General features: G+C 49.9%; 1 protein-coding gene across 1 annotated transcript; it reads left to right on the top strand.

Moving 5' to 3' along the window:
* Positions 1–2,224: 2,224 nt before the first annotated feature.
* LOC309847283 (death-associated protein kinase 1-like) lies at positions 2,225–15,136 on the top strand. The gene is made up of 7 exons (XM_082697235.1): positions 2,225–2,409; positions 2,642–2,748; positions 3,344–3,421; positions 9,212–9,434; positions 10,066–10,206; positions 11,210–11,394; positions 14,477–15,136. Exons 1-5 carry the CDS (start codon positions 2,334–2,336, stop codon positions 10,113–10,115), a joined length of 534 nt encoding a protein of 177 aa, XP_082553361.1. The 5' UTR covers positions 2,225–2,333; the 3' UTR covers positions 10,116–10,206; positions 11,210–11,394; positions 14,477–15,136.
* The last annotated feature ends 4,482 nt before the right edge of the window (positions 15,137–19,618 follow it).

Genomic DNA, 19,618 nt, shown 5'->3' with positions numbered 1-19,618 from the left:
GGGCTCCTTTCCCAACCTCACCCCGGGGTCCCCAGGGCCAGACCCTCAAGGACTCCACCTCCCCGCCCTCCATGTTCTGTGCAGGGCTGCTCCAGGTCCCTTGAGGGACCTGATCCTTCTCTGGAATTTACATACAGATGGTTTCCAAGACCATCCTCTGGGTCCAGTGTCCTAGTGCCATGTCCCTCCCTTGTGACGCTCTCTATGAAGCAGGAGAGAGGTGACACAAGACAACAGCATCCCCTCTTGTGAGGCGACCGCAGCTTCAATCAGTGAGGTCCTTTCCAGGCATATTTACGTATAGGTTTTAGTTTTGTTTCATTTATATTTCTTTTTCTCATTATAGCATAGACCATGTTTATAGTGGACAATTTGGCCGAAACAGAAGTGGACTGTATTCCCAGGCCCACAAAGAAAATAATCATTACGGTTTTAGTCTTTTCCTTCAAATCTTTTTTCTTTTGTTTAAAACTGTCTTGAGATTTTATTAAATGCAGGGTTTTTTTTTAATTTTTAAGAAAGATGTTATTTATTCACTTGAGAGAGAGAGACGGAGAGAACACAGGCAGAAGGATGGGGAGAAGGAGAGGGAGAAGCAGGCTCCCTAATGAGCTGGGAGTCCAACGTGGTCCTCAATCCCAGGCCCTGGAGATCATGACCTGAGCTGAAGGCAGATGCTAAACCATCTGAGCCACCCAGGTGCCCCCTAAATGCCAGTTTTGTCATTTAGTGCTACCTTGCAGGTCAAACCTGGCGTTTCCAGTTGATGGCCGGACGCTGTGGGCTCAGTGTGGAAGGAAGGGCGGGAGCTGTGCATCTTCTGCTGTAGATTTTCTCTCACTCCTGCAGGCCGTTCCCGCACATCTGTACAGACAAAGCTTCCCGAGTGCCTACACTAGGACTCCAGGATTCGGCGTGTGTTTGGGTCACGCAAGGACAACGGAAGGGACTCCTTTCTTTGTGAGAACAAATGTGAAAACCCTCTGGGCTCTTGCCGTTTCCCCTCACCATTCCCAATTTTGGTAATAACAACCCCCAAATAAGCTAGGTGTTTCCATATGGGGGTACAGGTTCGGACTTTCTGGACTTCAGTGTGGTTTGTCTGCTCTGTGGGTACTACAGGAGGAAAACAAAACAGAGATAAAGGATCCCTTTTGAATGAAAGTTCAACAAATTAATGAAATAAGAAACATGTTATTTATAACAAAATAAAATAAAAGGAAAAAGAACAAGAAAGAGAAGGCAAACCAGCAACTTCCAAGACTATGACTTATAGATTAAGTAAAAATAACTCTATTGATATACACATATACACACTATGTAGGTAGATAAATGATAGAGGTCATAAAATTAAAATTATATGCTTCTCAGGACAGAAGAATTAGGACACGTTCCTCATAGCTATTTTTTTTTAAAGATTTATTTATTTATTTATTTGACAGAGAGATCACAAGTAGACAGAGAGGCAGGCAGAGAGAGAGAGAGCTGAGCAGAGAGCCCGACATGGGACTCGATCCCAGGACCCCGAGTTCATGACCTGAGCTGAAGGCAGCGGCTTAACCCACTGAGCCACCCAGGCGCCCCCCTCATAGCTATTTAAAACTGTATCACAATGTGAAATCACTGCAGGAAATCTTGCTTCCTTCACCTTCTTTGTTAGACCTCGCAGACTGGAAGTTATCAAACCAGGATTTAAATGTGAAAATCATCCGCTTTGCGCAAACGACAACGGACTGCCACACGCCACGGGGCAGGGGTCTTCCGAGTTCTCCCACAGGCCTTCCTCACCTGCAGCGGTGTCACCTTCTACCTGAGATGCGCGGGAATGAGGCCGGGGCACCGTGGGCAGGTGCCGCGTGGATGCGCACATAGTCTAAACAAGAACAACAAAGACGTGTTTTTCCGTGAAAACAACGCTAGTCTAGAGAGGAATTCCTTCTCCTTTCTATTTAAATATATATATGAAAACGTGTGCTAAGGACCCAGGGAGCCTCTCCCTCTGCTCCGGCCTGTCCTCTGCTGCCCCCTGCAGGTCAACAAGATGACTGTGCCCCTGGAGACACCTGGGGGCCCTAAGGGAGAGCAGAGGTGGGCCGCACACTGTGAAGACTGCTCCCCCCGAGCGCTCACGTGAGCCTCCAGCTTCAGCCTAAGGCGGCGGTTCTCAGCTGGGGTGATTTCGCGCCCCCCAGGGAGCCCAGGGCCACGTCTGAAGACACCTGGAGTTGTCAGGAATCAGGGAGGACGAGCCTTGCAGAGACCAGAGACAGTGGCGCTCCACACCTTGCAGTGCCCGGGACCGCCCCGCACGGCAGAGAACGATCTGGTCCAAAATGTCAGCAGTGCGGAGGCTGAGAAACACTGGTCTCATGAAGCCCCGCGCAGGAGAAAGCGGAAGATGTGCTGTCGGTGAGACTCGGGTGGCCCCGAGCTTCCTCGGGAATGCAGCTGTGACCGGTGCTGAGCGGCCCCGAGCGGGAGAGGGATCGAAATGCTTCTCGGTCTCGTTGAAAGGAGATTGCTTTTATTTGCACGGAAATGGCCTCTGGCCTTTTCTACTCTGAATTAATAAAGACTTTAAAACTGTAGCAGAACAGCCCCTCAGCCTCTGTTTCCCCCTCGGTGGCCCACGGATGAGCAGCCGGAGCTCCTCTCCCACGAGCGCCCCCCGCCCTCCAAACCCGAGCTGCGCGTCGTGGTCCCGGCCTCCGTGTCGGCCCGGCTCCTGCTTATTGCGGGCGCAGAAATGTAAGTGAATTTGCTCGCTGGGAAACGGCAGCCTTGTGAAAATTCTCTACTTAAAAGGTGCCGGGATCTCTGATTTCCTCCTCTTATGTTCACTGAAAATCTTTACATCAAAATCATCTGTGAAACTAAGGCTTTTCTTTGAAATGCACAGAAATTTCCAGTAACTAGCATCCTCCGTGAGTGCTCAGGTTTGTCTGTGGAAGGGATTTAAGACACTAGCTAGCACCAGCTGGACTTTGGCATCTATGAAAGTCTGCATCGTCTGCCTTGGAGGGAGGTTCAGCATCTGGGGTCACCCCCCTGTCACCACCCCGTGAGGTGCCAAGTGTGAGGAAAACCTGTGGGTCTGAGACATCTCACGGATGGACTTCGAGACACCAGTGCACATGTTTTTTCCCTTAATTCTCACCTTCCCTCCCTGCAGAACCAATAAGGAAATGAAATAAGGACCGTACAGAAAGGGAAAGAATCGAGGACTATGTCCACCTTTTTTGTTTCTAAGGCCTGTTAACCCTTGTTTCTGTCTCTGACAGCAGAACCAGTGGATGGAACAGCCTCCCGTGCAGGAAAGACACTAACGGTTTTTCTCCAACAGGACGGGAAGACAGCAGAAGAGCTCGCTAAATCCGAGCAGCACGAACACGGAGCAGGTCTGCTTGCAAGACTCCGAAAGGTGAGAAATTCTGTTTTTTTGGCCTGGTACTGTTTTCATGTGAAAAATTCTGTCTTTTTCCTTTTATACAATGAGTTGAACAAAATGAGGCTTTGGACACACAGGCTGTAGGAAAGGCATCTCTCCCCGACCTGTGGTTTGCATACTGTTAGCATAAATGCATCAGCTCCCTATCAGTTTCTTCTGTGTTTGGACTTGGAAATCATTTGGCTTCCTTACAGTTTCTGTGCCTGGTTTCCCTCCTCCCACCGCTTCTGTAATAACAGTTCCCATAAAGTAGACAGGAAATGAGAAAGCTGACAGTTTCTTTCTTTCTTAATGTTTTGAGCTCCAAGATGTCACATGATATGCTCGGGTTTAGGAAACACACTGTTGCTCTAAGGTTTAAGGAAACAGGATACAAATAAGTAAATGCAGGGGTGTCTTTCTAGCCCACATCATAGGAATGTGTATCAGGAGTCTTCGAAATAGTCACACCCTCTAAGCTAGGAACTCCATGTCTGGCACTCTATCCTAAAGAAATGAAAAATGTAGGGAAAAAAGTTTTATGCAGAAAGATATTCACAGCAGTGTTATTTATAATACAGTTATAAAAATGAAAAACATCAGGGCAACAACAATCTGGTAAATTCTTATACAGCTATAGGATAAGCAGGTTTTGACCATTAAAATATTTTTGAAGAGGTTTTAGCCACTGGACTTTAATGCTTAATTTCTTCCTGGCTTCCAAGCAGAAGATAATATTATGTGCACATTGTAAGTTTTTTTTTTTTTAAGAGCATAAAAACAAAGTGTTAACAGTGGTGTTTGAAATTTTACTAGTGTGATTCACACTTTTTGCTTTAAATGTTAATGTATTTTCTCCAAATTTTCTGTAATACTGTTGACTTTTGAACAACACAGGTTTGACTGTGAGGATTCACTTTTTTTTTTTTAAATAAGATTGTATTTATTTATTTGAGAGAGAGAGAGAACAAGCAGAGGGAGGGGCATAGGGAAAGGGAGAAACAGACTCTACTGAACAGGGAGCCCCTGGGCCAGGACAGGGCTCGACCCCAGGACCCGGGAATCAGGGCCCGAGCCACCCAGCAACACCCTCCCCCCATCCCCGTTTAGATCCACTGGATTGATTTTGTCTGTTTCCTGTGCCCTTCACTGGGCTCAAGGCATCTGTGCTGATCCCTCCCCAGCTATGGGGAGGGGGGTCCTTCTCCGGGGCTGAGCTCACTTGCTGTGTAGTAAGCCCCTGATCTCCTTCCTGGGTTCACCAGGTCCTGCTCCATTCAGGAGCATCTCCTCGACTCCGTGTTCAGTGAGACCCGAGAGTCTGGTTCCCTCAAACGGCCCTACACCCTGGCTTCCTGATGAGCCAGACAGGGAGGAGTTGGCTGCCATGTGTTTCTAACCACAGTCTTAAAAAAAATCAATCAATCAGTCAATCAATCACTTTCCAAATAAGTAGCTGCTTGGAGTCTAGGGACAACCGGTACTGGCATCTGTTTCTTGAAAATGACTGAGACGTCACAGGAAGGACCTGGAGAATAGGTCAGCAGGGACATGTGGTAGGTTGTCACAGGGGCAGCAATCCCCACAGAGAAGCCAAGACAGTGGACGTGTTTGCTGTTGTAATTCATGTCACATGGCAGAGGAGAGTGCTCACAAGCCTTGAGGTCGGAGAAGGGAGAGGAAGAGGACAGTTTCGACTTAGGAGCCTCTTGTCCCCATTTCCTTCCCACGTCATTTCCTCTTTGATGTTCCCAGTGTTTCTCTGGGGGAGGGGGGCATTTTGGGGCTGGTGGGACTTCTTGACCTTGCTGGGCACGAGCACCCCAAGCAGCTCATTTCATTGCCTCCCCTTCCCCATTCATTGTGAAATAAAAAATATCACCTCCATGCATTTCCTGACACCCTGGGGTGAGCCATCATCTGTTCGACCCCTCATGGGATCCTAAACACATTCCTGGGGAGAAGTCTGTATCTACACAGCAGGGGAGGTGGTCTTAAATTGCCTTATCATTCCATAGGTATGCAAATGGCCTAGACTGGCAACAGAAATGCCCCATTGTTTTCACTTCTAATCAGCTGACAAGTCTAAGAACATTTTTTATTGTATTATGTTGTTAGCATACAATACATCATTAGTAGTGTTCCATGATTCATTGTTTGCATGTAACAACCAGTGCTCAGAGCAATCCATGTCCTCCTTAATACCCATCACCAGGCTCACCCACCCCCCACTGCCCTCCCCTCTGAAACCCTCAGTTTGTTTCCCGGAGTCCACAGTCTCCCATGGTTGGTCTCCCACTTCACTTCACTTCACTTCACTTCACTCCCACTTCACTTTTCCTTTCCTTCTCCTAATGGCCTCCATGTTATTAGGAACATATTTTTATTATTTTATTTTATATTTTTAAAATATTTTATTATTTATTTGACAGAGAGAGACACAGTGAGAGAGGGAAACAAGGTGGGGAGTGGGAGAGGGAGAAGCAGGCTCTCCGCTGAGCAGGGAGCCCAATGTGGGACTTGATCCCAGAACCCTGGAATCATGACTTGAGCTGAAGGCAGATGCTTACCGACTGAGCCACCCAGGCACCCTAGAAACATATTTTTCAAGAGAGTTTTGCTAGAGAATCCATGGGACTTCCTGTTCTACCATGATGCTAAATTTCAGGGCCTGCAGCCCTCCACAGGGTCATACTTGGAAATGGGACAGTAGGGAGAGAAAAGGGCAGTTTCTACTTAGGAGCATCTTGCGATGTGGATGGTTGTATGGACAGAAGCAACACTCAAGGGATAAGGTGAGGAAACATAATAGAAATTGGCTCATAATTAGCCTGGACTGATCAGGCACCATTGGGCTGGGAATGTAAGCGAATTCCTATGACCAAACTATGAGAGCTCAATCAAGAGAGAGAGCTCTGGGTGTGCCTGGGTGGCTCAGTCGTTAAGCTTCGGCTCCGGTCATGATCCATCCTGGGACTGAGCCCCACATCAGGCTCCCTGCTCAATGGGGAGCTGCTTCTCCTTCTCCCACTTCCCCTGCTGGTGTTCCCTCTCTCACTCTCTCTCTCTGTCAAATAAATGAATAAAATCTTTAAAAAAAGAGAGAGAGAGTTCTGAAGAATGAGGTCATTAAAAGGGATTTCCTACAAAAAAAAAAAAAAAAAAAAAAAGGATTTCCTACTTTGTTTAAGGTTCTTCCAGGGAGCACACACTAGCACTCTGACCCCTGCTGGAATGGTGAGGCACACTGTGTTCTGGGGCCTGCGGTGGGGTTTGTAGCCAGGAGAGAGAGTGGCTCAGCTTGGACCCCAGCAAGGACAATTGGGGATGTAGAGTCACGGAGCCGGTGGGTAGATGGATGGAAATTGCTAAGAGGAAACATCAAGGTGCGGGCTTCTTGCCGGACCTACTGCTTTGCCTTCTTCTCTGAGCTGGCCGCCTAGGGGCGGGCGCAGAAACAGGCAGGAGGGGGGGAGTTTCTTACACAGCGTTTCTTACACTCACAGGCTCAGAGAGTCCGACCAGACGGTGGTCACAGGGTGGGAGCCCATCCAAGTGAGAGAAGCAGGGAGGACCCCTGCCAAGGGATCTTATTGGAGATTAGGTGGGGTACGGCAGGAAAGGCATGAGGGGAACTCACTGGTATGTTTGAATGTCACAGGGTCCCAGTTGTGGGGCAGGTAGGAAGCTTGTCTAGGGCCCCCTTTTCACACTGGTGGCTGGGATAGTGACTCGAACATGACAGGAACATGGTGACATGATTTTCAAAAGTAAGGGACAGAGCTCAGTAAAGATATCTATACCGATATATATATTCTTTTATCAATTTATTAAAAAGTTACATTCTTGGAAATATTAGCATGTATTAAACCATGTTCTCCCCCAAACCATCGTTCTATGTAAAATGCAGGTGTCCTAAGCCTAGATAATCATGAACTGGTTGTTATCCTGCATAATGCTCAGCAGACACTCAGAAGTCAGGCGGCTTCAGGAGAATTCCAGGTGCTGGGACCTTGTATGAACATAGTGGCTCAAGTCCTACCCACTTCCCCCAACTCCCTTCTCAATGTGAAAGCCGCTACCCATTTCCACCATGCCCGCTAGGGGGCAGTGTTGTGGCGTGGAGAAGGAAAGTCCCTATCCCACACAGAGACCCGTGGGGGGGCAAGGGGGTGGGGTGGGTAGGACAGGGAGCCCTCAGCAGAGCTGTGTCTAGCAGGTAAGCTTGCTGGGTGGTGGAGAAAGCCACAATGGCTCAGCGGGAGGACAGCAGCAGGAAACCTCCTTCCCCAGGTTTGGAAGTGGGCACAGTGTCTGCCAGACCTGAGGTCCCAGGAGACCAAGAGCGGGCAGTTTCCTCCCAGAGGCTCCTGCCGGGTTCCCCTGAGTCCTGTCATTTCTCGCACACCTCTCTGTTGAGCATCTCCCTGCCGGGTGCTGGGGACATTGTCTCTGCCCTCAAGTTGGCTCCCAGTCGAGAAGGGGAGAGCGTCCCACATCACCCTACAGTCTGGTGGAGTCACAATGGAGAACCGCACCTGGGCCAGAGCCTCCCGGGGAAGAATGTTCCAGAAGGGATCCCAGCAGGAGGTGTCCACTGGATGCCGGACGTCAATAGGTTAGAGAGTGGGACCATTCTGGGTCGGGGAAGGAATTCCCTTGAGGCTGTACCCCACAGCCCCAGTGGGCCCCTGTTCTGGAGCCAGGCTCACTCTGGGAGTAGATAACGAGGCTGCCTGTGAGGCCGGATGGAGTCAAGGGCACGGGAGTGACGCCTCACTGTGCAGCCTCGAGGTGAGCTGTCTGGGTGCCCAGAGCCCCTGCCCATACTGCCCCTGCAGAAGCACTCTTGCCATGTTTGGTGTCAGTGTTTACATACCTGTGTGTCCCCAGGACACAGATATGGGCCAGGTCTGGACCTTCCTATTCCCTGCACTGTGTGGAGCCCATGGGGGCCTCTGTAAATGCTGACGAGTGAGGGAGTGAGTGAATCTGTGAGTTCTCCTGCTTTTCCCTGCAGGGATGAGAGATTGGACAGGGGCAAGGCTATCAGGGCCCCACCCCGCCACCGTATTTGTCTTTGTACCTAGTGATGCCCTCCTTCTCAGCATCTGGTACAGTCACAGTGCCGGGGAAGCAGGACCCCTCCACGCAGAGAGCAGCAGATGGCCCTGGCCAGGCAGACAGGCCAACCCTGCTTCTTCTGGTAATCAGTGACCTCATAGGAGTTGCTCCAACCAATTCCTTGTGCACCAAAATGCCATGGACCTGGGCACAGAGAGCAGATGGGTAGTTTTCAGGGACTGGATGGGGAGGGAGGAGTGACTGCTGATGGGCTCAGCTTCCTTACATCATGGAATGTTCCAGAGCCAGAGAGCAGGGCTGGTTGCACACATCATACATGTAGTAACACCTCAGAGCTTCAGTTCTCTTTAAAATGGCTGAAACAGGGAATTGTATGTTACTTGCACTTTACGTGAATTTTTTTGTGGCTACAGTGGGACACCACGAAACCTCTGTGCACCATGGGTAAGAATCGTGGACCAGATACAAACTTCCAGTTAGAAAATGAGTGCCGGGATGTATTGTACAGGACAGGACCACAGTTACTAACACTCCATGGCACGTGTGAAAGTTCCTAAGACAGTGGCTCTTAAAACTTCTCCTCACAAAGAAATCCCGGATCGGGAAGGACACGGCGAGGGGGTTCCAAATTGCGCTGGCAATTTGCTCAGAGCCTTCTCTTGTTCTGTGACTAACTGGCCCCCCTGCACCTGTGTTTAGGACGCTCACCGGGGACTCTTCATCCAGCAGCTGCGACCCACGCAGAACCTCCAATCCAGGATCAAACTGAAGCTGTTTGGCCACTCGGGCTCCAGGAAAACCACGCTGGTGGAATCGCTCAAGTGTGGGCTGCTGAGAAGCTTCTTCCGGAGACGCCGGCCCAGACTGTCCTCTGCCAGCTCCACCAGGTTCCCGCCCTCCCCGCTGGCGTCCAAGCCCGCAGGTAGGAGCCTCCACCCTGGCTCCTGTCTCTGTGCGAGGTGCTGGATTTTGTGCTGTCCCGTGTCAAGGTCTAGGGTGACTAGCGGCTTTGTGTTGGTTCCCTGGCCCGTGGTGACCGGATCTCACTGCCCTGTTGGCTCTCGGTGTCTAGCCCAGCTTTGGGTCCTGTGTGCACTTGCTTCTTGGCCTGTGCTCCGAGATTGCCCAGGAATAGCAAGGCCAGGGCCTCCCCCAAAATCACGGTCACAGGCACAGAGGTCCAAACGGCAAATGTGCCAATCACAGAATGGTGTCATGTTCTACTTTGGGAAGCAGTCCTTGGAGACACACTGAGCTTGGACGAACACAGGTTTCAGGTTGCACAGATCCAATACTGGCCACAGAATGGGCCCTTCCCCTTAGGCTTTCTTCTTGGAAGAAAGAAGCTGGGCACACCCAGTGGAGAGCAGCAGCATTGGGTTCCTGGGAAAGCTCCACTCCCAGGCATATCAACGCTGGTTGGTGGTTTTGAAAGGCTCCTTAATGATGTCATGGGTTGTCCGTCCACTCACATGAAGCCTGACCGGGAGGTGGGCTTTGCTGTGCTCCCCCTCCTTCTGCAGACACGGCTGTGGGGGGATTCTCACCCACAGGCGAGAAGCACCCACAGGCGAGAAGTGCAGGGTGGCCTGTGGATGCCTGAGAAGCACCCACAGGAAGCATGACGGAACTGTACCACTTGAGATGCTATTTCTCCTAAGTGCTCTGGAGTGAGGGAATTCCATTTTGCACAGGTAAGAACAGAGGCCTTCATTTAAATACGGAATTAAAAAAAAAAAAAGGAATAGAGATCTTCAAAGAGTTTCCCACACAATGTCAGTTTTGAAGTTTTGGGCTTCAGATGCATTTCTGTATGTGATATGACAAAGGTGTCCTATGCCTCCTTCAGGTTGAAAACAAATGTTTTGAAACTTGAAGTTTTTTCTGTGTAACTCCTGTCTCTGTAAGGAGAGATGTCTGGAGAGCACTTGTTGTGTTGGGGGACAGTTGACTGAGATTTACATGCCCCTTTCAGTTTTTTTTTTCCCTGAGCACAGGAATAGAAAAAACTTGGGGAAGAAATATCTGCCAAAATGAATTTCTAATTAGAAAGATTATCATGCCGTCAACGTACGTTTCTAATTCTTACTGAGCATTAGCTGTGTGGCAGGAACTGGGTAAAATGTGGTACATGTGACACCTAGTTTAAACAACATGTTTTCCATTTTCCACTGTAATCTTGATCCAGTTTGGGGATGTAAAACGGGTTACACTTTTTCCAGAGCCAGTAGTGTTCCCCGTTTAATGGTTAGCTTCACCATCTGTGTGGACCAGCCTGTGTTGTGGATAGTGAAGGGTCAGCTTTCCTGGCAGAATTCCTTATCACCCCTAGAGGGAGCCAGCTCTCCGTTGCTGTGGGGTAAACTCCCTCCAGACTGAGCCACTGCGGAGTGTGTGTGTGTGTGTGTGTGTGTGTGTGAGAGAGAGAGAGAGAGAGAGAGAGAGAGAGAGGGAAAGAGAGACAGAGACACAAGGCAGGGGTGGAGAGTTAGGGCGGACAGACCGAGACAGAGAGATCTATTTAACTCTGATCTGGAATTTTCCTCAGTCCTCATTTGGTATGAAGGTTATGACCCCAAAGCCCAGGAGCTGAACCAGCCACACGTCAAGTGACATGTAGGTTCCCGAGTAGGTGAGATTTTATCTCCTTCTCAACCCTCATCCCTGAGAAGTAATGTCTCCGTTCATCTTCCACAGGTGGAAGAATCTGGAAGTAGATTCTTGATAAACTGTGGCTCAGGAAGGCCATGTGATCAGCCAGGGTCACGAGTGTGGCGGCGTCCTTCAGCCAGGGCCGAGAGAGACTGGGTCATGGGACTCCGTGACGGAAGATTCTGGCAGGACCATGTCCGCTCTGGACCAGAGAAGCCTCGCCAGCCACGGTCAGCACAGAAACACAGCGGGTCCCCTAGGGAGGCTGCTTCTCCCGTTCTCTTGACCACCCCTGGTTCAGAGTTGCGTCTCCAGGCTGAACCCGCAAATTTCTGTCAGGATAGCAGGTTGGTGGGGCTCGGCTTCCCCGACAGGACTGTTAGGAGGTAAATACTGCCCTCTCTTGTGTCCCATGTGAGTCCGTTCCAGAATCCTCCTGGTCTCCCAGCATCCCTGAGGACGCTGGCTTTGCTACCAGAAGGAGCCGAACTGTACTCCATTCTCCGGGGAGCGGACAGCCTTGTTCTCTCAGGAGGCAGAGCTCTGCTCTCCGTGGTCACTTGTGTAAAAGGAAATCCCCTCAGGGATTCATAAGACTGAAGAAAGTGACAAATGCCGGAAGGACAGGAGAGAAGGCCCAGGGGACACCAAAAGGATGTCCAGCGGGCAAAGTGGCTGGTCTCTGGGGAAACCACAGTAAAACCTGGAAGCCGGGAGGCATGGAAAGTGGTGTGTGAGGTTGACATGGTCTGTGCTGACCTGGATCCGGGTCCCGCACACGTGTCGTCTCGCTGGATTCTCACGTCGTTTTGAGGTTGTGTCATAACCCACTTCGGAGAGAAAGAAGTGGGGGCTCAGAGACATAACGTGTCTGCCTCAGGCAGAGGCTGAAACCCTGGGCATGGGTGCGGTGTGTTGTGTGCAGGAGCGGGTGTGGGGGAGGAAAATAGGATTAGCTGCCGACATTCACACCTCAGAAGATTCCACTAAAAACTTGAATAATGGGTTTCTTGTGGAAAATTGGAAACTTCAGCTACATGGGGGTCACATTACTGCCTGAGGCTGGTCAGCGAGGAGGAGGGTGGCTGCCTCAGACAGAGGGGCACCTCCTGTCTTTCACCCCCCTGCCCCCAGCCCCTCACCAAGAGTCCCATAGACCAGGACAGAGAAACTGGCTACCACCTCCATGTGTGAAATTTTGTCCTGTGACAGAAATGACATTTCAGGAAGGCATTGGAGTGTGTGACCATGGACTAAGGTACCCCAGTCTACCTACCCCGGAGGTGGAATTCAGTCCCATATCTGAGGCCCAGAGCCCAGTGGTCTCCCAGAGGGTCTAGATAAGCAGGGGTTGGATGGGAAACCCCTCAGGGGTCCATGTGGCTTCATGCCTAGGGGGTCGGTCTGCCCCAAGGGACAGGGAGAGTCTCCCTCCAAACAGTCCCTGGAAGTGACAAGACCCACCTGCAGGTAACTGTAGATCTGCCTGAGGTCGGGGAAGAGCCAGAAGCTGTGTCTGCAGGCCGTGTAACAAGCACAGCCTGGACCTGGAGTAGGGGCGGCTGGAGACAGCTGCACGTGGAGCCCGAAGCCTGCCCCTCCCAGGGCGGCCAGCTTACCCGTCACCTCCTGACACTCAGGGAGCAGTATCAGGGCAGTCGTCAGAAAAGCAGACTACAGTGTACATAGGAGGTGCCATGAGAGCCTCCTTGGGTAGACAGGATCCATGGGGCCAAGGTGGCTTCCAAGAAATGTTTGAATCCAGCTCTGTCAGTGCACAGAGGCTCTGCTATGCCTGGGGGGCCATGCTCTGCTTCCTCCCAGGCTGCACCCCTGGTCCGCACAAGCCCTGTGAGAAGGGCCAGGCCTGTTTCCTTTCCCTGGGAGAGAGGCCCCCGTGGGCACCACAGATCACTCAGACTTAGACGCCTGGCCCTTGGCGCTGTTGGCTCCTGAAGGTGCAGGGGGAGAAGGGCCGAGCCACCGGGCAGGACACAGGAGCGGGGGCACGTGTGGATCCCGGCTGCTCCGTGTGCACCTGCTCGGGGCCCCTGGGTCTTCCCCACTGAGCTGGTCTGGTGGCCACACCCAGACTCGCTCTGTGGCCAGCGGAGAGTCGTGGCTGTGGCCTTGTGGGGCTGCAGCAGGAAGGACATACCCAGAGTAGAGGGGGAGCAGGTGTCCAGGAGGAGCCTGCAGGGGAGGCGGCCTGCGGTGCCCAGAGAGGAACACAGGGGCGCTCTGTCTATGCTCAGGGTGCCCAGGGGGCTGCTCCACCGGGCCTGCCGCTTCCCACCACTAGGGGTCAGCAGTTAGCAACGATGAATGGTTTCCCTCTGGTGCCTCTGTCTCCGTGTGAAATTAGCATTTTTATGATACTGGACACAAACGCTGTCCTAACGAGAACTCAGTGAGGTTCAGGAGTGCCTTCCAAATTCTGTCTGTTCTGCCTGGGACAAGCTGGCCTGCTGGTGGGTAGAATCTCTTCGCGGTCAGCCTGACACAATCTCACGGCCCAGAGTGGGACAGCTTCATCAACCTCACTTAGGGTCCTGGTGGGGACATTAATGGAAGGACAGTATCATGGGCACAGTCAGGGGAGCATCGCAGAGACGGTGAAGTGTTCAAGGCCTGGGACAGAAGGAAGCCATTCCCTCCCCTGGGGCAGAAAGACCAAAGGAAGATACTCTGTTCCTGAAAAAGCTGGAGCCCCGGGGTGAAGCAGCTAGGGGTGGGGGGCGGGGGGATGTGTCTGAGTCACAGACGTGCAGCTGCTGTCAGAGAATAGAAGGGAGCGAGGAGGAAGTTCATAGTACCTGGGCCTTCTCCCCTCAGCCTGTCCAGTGCCTCCCCTTGGCTGACCCCAACCAGAAGCGAAGTGACAGGGGTGCCTCAGAGATGCAGTCCCCAGGGTCCGCCTCTGGCACTGAGGTGTGGGAGGTGCAGGGGACAGGAAGAATCAGGGCAGCACCCCTGACCCACACGTGGGGGGCCCACGGAGCCAGCCTGAAGCAGCAGGAGGTGGGGACAAGAGTGTCCCAGGAAGGGACAAGGCGCGGGCCAGGCTGCTGGGGAGGAGACACAGAGGCTGCCCTGTTCTCACCGCCTCCCATCCACCTGCAGTGTCCTGAAGTACCTTGCTCCTTCCTGATAATTTTCCCGGAATTCCTTACTTTTTAATCAGTTATTTAAAAAAACTACTATATTGATTGTCCTTTCTTTTAAAAAGCACACATTTATCCAAAATATGTATTTCTTTTTCTCTTGTCCCTGTTAGACCACGTCCTCAGCTTACCTATTTGGTATTTGTAGGAAGGACTCCCATGCACGGACTCCCACTGTATCCCTCATAAACAGACAACATGTGAGTGCCTTTGCAGAAGAGGGTGTGTCTGAGAGCAGCCGGGTCAGCCAGGAGCTGTCGCCAGGAGATGCCCCCTCTCTGTCCCTTGCTGTCTGCTGATCACCGCTGGAGGTGCTGCGTTCTGAGCTGGTTTGTCCCCCAGTAGTTTTTGTGTTTCACTTGGCAAGGAAAGGGGAGGAAGGAACCCTCTTCTGAGTCATTTCACGGCTGGTGGTTTTTTCACAGAAAGACGTGTCTTTGTTGCTCTTGTTTAAATGTCGGCGTGCAGGTCCACGCGGCACCTGCCCATGATTCCCTTGCCTCATTCCTGAGCATCTCAGGTAGAAGGTGACACAGCTGCAGGTGAGGAAGGCCTGTGGGAGAACTCGGAAGACCCCTGCCCCGTGGCGTGTGGCAGTCTGTTGTCATCGGTGCACAGCAGACGATTTTCACATCTAGCTCCTGGTTCCATAACCTTGTGTACTTGAAGTCCAACAAGATGAAGGAAGTCAGTTTCCTTGCAGTGATTTTAAGTTGTGATGGAGTTTTAAGTTGATATGAGGGAACGTGTCCTAATTCTTCTGTCCTGGGAAGCAGGTAATTTTAATGTTCCATTCCATGTGTGTATATGTGTGTATATATATATATATATAAATATATAAATAAATATATATAAATATATATATAAATATATATATATATAAATATATATATATAAATATATATAAATATGCAGTATGTATATACATATATATGAATATAGGTATTTTTACTTAATCTATAAAATGTAGTAAAAAGATGTTGGTTTCTCACTTCTGTTCTCTTTTTTTTCTTTTCCCTCTTTTTGGTATAAATAAACTATTGCTTGTTGCATTCGATTGTTGGTCTTTCATTCAAAAGGGATCGTTTATCTCTGTTTTATTTTCACCCCGCGGTACCCACAGAACGGACAAACCACACTGAAGTCCAGAAAGTCAGTGAACCTGAACCCCCGTATGGACGCACCCAACTTATTTGGGAGGCGTTGTGACTAAAACTGGGAATGGTAAAGGGAGATGGGAAGAGCCCAGAGGGTTTTCACCTTTGTTGTCACTCAAAGAAGGGAGACCCTTCCATTGTCCTTGCCTGACCCAAACACGGGTGGAATCCTGGAGTCCTGGCGCGGGCACTCGGGGAGATTGGTCCATACAGATGTGCGGAGAACAGCCCGCAGAAGCGAGAGAAAACCTACACTATCTCCTGTCCGGATTGGGGAACAGAGGCATAAGGTGGAAATGCAGGTCATTGCTGTGTTTGTAGTTCATTGAAATATTGAAGTTGCCTCCTGGCTCCTAAGGCAGTCAGTCAACTCTGTGGTTTCCTGGAACAGAAATGGGAATTCTTTGTTGCATTCTAGAAATACTTCATATTGAAACTATTGTAGAATTGTTTTTACTTTTTAAATATCCTACATTCTAGATCAATCAGCTCAAGTTGTTTTAATGCTGGGAAATACGAATTAAATAGAAACCATGAAAAAAATCATTTTTCAAGAGGGGAAAACTGACTTTAGCCTCAAGTGGGAAATTTCTTGCCCAAGATGTCAGTCTCTAAAATATATGGCTAAGATAGTTTCAGTGTCGTTGGTGATCAATTATTGATGACTTTCTAGAAAGGATTTTGAACATTTCTAGAATGCTTTTTGGATGTTTCATTTAGCCACTCTGGACAGAACTGCTAAATCACTAGGGAGCATAAATGAGTTGGTCAGATGGAGGAGGTCGATGGCAGTGCGAAGGCCCAGCCGTGACCTTCAGGTTTGCGTCAGAGTGAGAAGGCCCCGCTCACATGCCTTCCCACCAGATCCCATACCATGGGAGAGAGGACCTGACCTTCCTCCCGCAGGTCAGAGTGGTTAGTAATCAAGACAGAAGAGCAGAATGCCTTCCTGCCTCTCACTCCAACGGCTCACCCACAAATAGAAGCCCCAAATGGTGTGAGCTTGTTCTGAAATTAGGAGCCGTCCCAGCTGAATATTTTGTCTGGAAACATTTGTTGACATAACTCACTCAAGGGCCTGGGCACTGCTTCCTCCGTAGGGATATGGTTCCTATGTAAATGGGACCCTGCTTGAAGGGAACTAAAGGGATAAGAGGGGACAGGATGATGTCGTGAATGTCCCAGTGTAGCTCTGGGCAAATTGGGGCTGGACTATGGGTCTGGTTGTTCTAGCTAAACAAATAGCCTTCTCATCACTGACAGAAGCAGAAACAGGTACTAAGCATTAGCCTCATGCTGAGGCCTTCAGTCACTGGACTGATTCTGGAAGAACATGATATTAGCAGCATCACATTCCCATGAGCTCAATATTCTAAGGCTGTGGGTTTTCTTTTCCTCTTCTGCATTTTTATTTTTTATTTTTATTTTAAAATTTTTTTGACATAATGTTCAGCGATTGACTAGTTGAATATAACACCCAGTGCTCATCATTTCGATGTTGTGCTATCGCCAGTAGATTTTGTTACAATTCCTCCACATGTGCGGGATCTTCTCTAGAGTAGGCAAAAAGCCGAGGTTCTAAGGAACAAAGAACATCAACACCAAACAGTCCTACAAGTGTTGGGCATGGTTGGAAATGAGCCCCCTAAGGGCTAGTGCCCCAGCATGTGGAGTGTTGTCTGGGCAGGTCAGACATGCACTCCATTTCTTCAGATTCTGGGTTTGGATAATGCCCTTAATTCCCCCTTCCCAGATTCAGTATGGTTGTCATCATGCTTATTGAGTTTCAGCTCTTCTGGTCTTGGAGTATTACCGACCACGGAGCTGACAAACATCACAGGGCTTGTTCTGGCAGGTAGCAAAATGGCTCACCACTAACTGCATGTGATTGTCTCCAGGTGGCAGCAACATCTCCCCTAGGTTGGGTTCCAGAGGCTGCAACAGGAACTCCCACCAAAATACAACCTGGTGGCTGATTCAGGCCCACAGAATGGAGCACCCAGTTCTTCCAGCTCTGGAGCCAACATCCCCAAGGCTACTTGACTGATTCCTCAACAAGCAACAGGGTCATGGGCCGCCATGATGGCTGTGTTCCCAACAGCTGAGGGGTCAGGGTCCAGCTTCTGAGCTTTGCAGCCAGGCAAGTGCTACAGACATATCTCCTCTCCCTGTCGCTCTGCCTCTCTGTGCTGGGCAAGGAAGAACCATTTTTGCTTTTCTCTGACATTCTCAAGCCCCCCCCCCCCCCCGCCGCCATGGAATATCTAAGATGTTCCAAGGAGTCCCTCCAAGTCCTACACCCTTCAAATCTAGAACCAAGGCCAGTGTTTGTATCAATAACCAGGAAGTGAGTACTAAACACAACAGGGACAATCTTCCAGGGGAGGGAAGCAAATAAGAAAACTAGAGGGGGTGGGAATGAGAAGCCAATTGTCAGGGACTGCCTCCGGCCGGGAAAGTCCCCGCCATTACAAGAAGGCACTTGGCTCACTGCCAGCAAAATACGCTGCAAGTATACAATGAACTTTCTGGTGAAGCCCGCCTAAAGGAGGACATAGTCATTGGCTGTATCAAATTTAATCAGCATAGTAACAGGACTCTCATTGGCTCTCCCCATTGCTTGGCCCCTTATTGGTCACCCTGCTGTATATAAGCTAAGGAAGTTGATTAAATAAATGGAAATGAAGCATTAACACCATACCAGGCTCATTGTCGTCCTTGCCAGCCAAGGGCGACAAATGGTGCTGAGACCCAGGAAATATTAAGAAAAATAGAAAAACCTTGCAATGGAGAAGTCCGCAGGTAAGCGGGGAAGGGACCACCATCAAAGTGGTGGGAATCTTGTACAAGACCGCAATAAGAAGCGGGGCGGCCTTAGAGCCGGGATTTAGCAGTGAGTATACACGGAACAGCCATTAGGTTGGGATTCTAATTATGGGATCTGGACTGTCAAAGTAGAGGTTAGAGGGTTCCCTAAAGGACCTTCTAAAGGCCAATGGCATGCCATTAAAAACGAAAACTGCTAGGACATTCTTGAATACAGTTGAGACAGTGGCGCCTTGGTTTCTGGACGAGGGCTTGCTAAATATCCCCCAATGGGACCAGTTAGGTGAGGATTTTAAGAAGAGGGATAAAAATAAACCATTGCCGCCGGGAACGTTAGTTATATGGACTCTAGTCAGAGGGTGCCTGGGAGGATATAAGCCGAAATGTGATTCAGTTATTCAGGAGGACGCTGAGGCACTCGAGGAAGTGAAAGAAGAACGCTCATCTCTTGCTTCCAAAAGGGGTAGTTCTAGTGAAGGGGAAGAAGAAATGTCGGGGGAGGAGCTAGAGTGGAAGTTCAAATTAAAACCAGACCCTCCCTGTTCAGCAGTGACCCCTAATGCTCCGCCTCCTTACAATCCCCTGGTGGGGGAGATAACATGTAAATGTCATCCCTCTGCTAATGAGGATTGGAAGACCGCATGGAGGGGGGCCAATAGCAGCTCGATTTTCCCAGTTCTAGAGGACCAAAATCATCAACGGTATCACCAGCCCTTGGACTTTAAATTAGTTAAACAATTAAAGGAAGCGGTCATGCAGTATGGCCCTCAGGCAGCATTTACTATTTCTCTAGTGGAGTCCATAACAGGCATGAATTTAATCCCTGAAGATTGGGGGAATTTAGCAAGGGCAGCCCTCTCTGGATGGCAATATTTGGTCTGGAAGACAGCATGGCAAGAGCATTCCCAGGGTGTTGCATGGCATAATGCCGTGGCAGGCAATCCACAATGGAATCTGGATATGCTTATGGGCATGGGGCCATACACTGGTAAACATGACCAACTGCAATACACCCTGCCGTATACATGCAGATTGCGGCTGCCGCTACCAAAGCATGGAAAACCCTCCAGGGCAGTGGGGACTTGCAGGGTCAACTATCTAAGGTGATACAAGGACCAAATGAAGCATATGCTGATTTTGTTGCAAGATTGATGCAAACAGCTGGGAGAGTATTTGGGGATGTTGACACAGCCATGCCTCTAATTAAACAACTGGCCTATGAGCAAGCCAATAAATGGTGTAAAGAGGCCCTTAGGCCATGGAAGGCTAAAGATTTAAGCACATACATCAAGGTATGCAGGGATATT

This window comes from Mustela nivalis (genome assembly GCF_964662115.1).
Source record: "Mustela nivalis genome assembly, chromosome: 13".
Lineage (NCBI taxonomy): Eukaryota > Metazoa > Chordata > Mammalia > Carnivora > Mustelidae > Mustela > Mustela nivalis.
The sequence above is the reverse complement of the archived record's forward strand: the minus strand, read 5'-3'. Positions and strand labels throughout refer to the sequence as shown.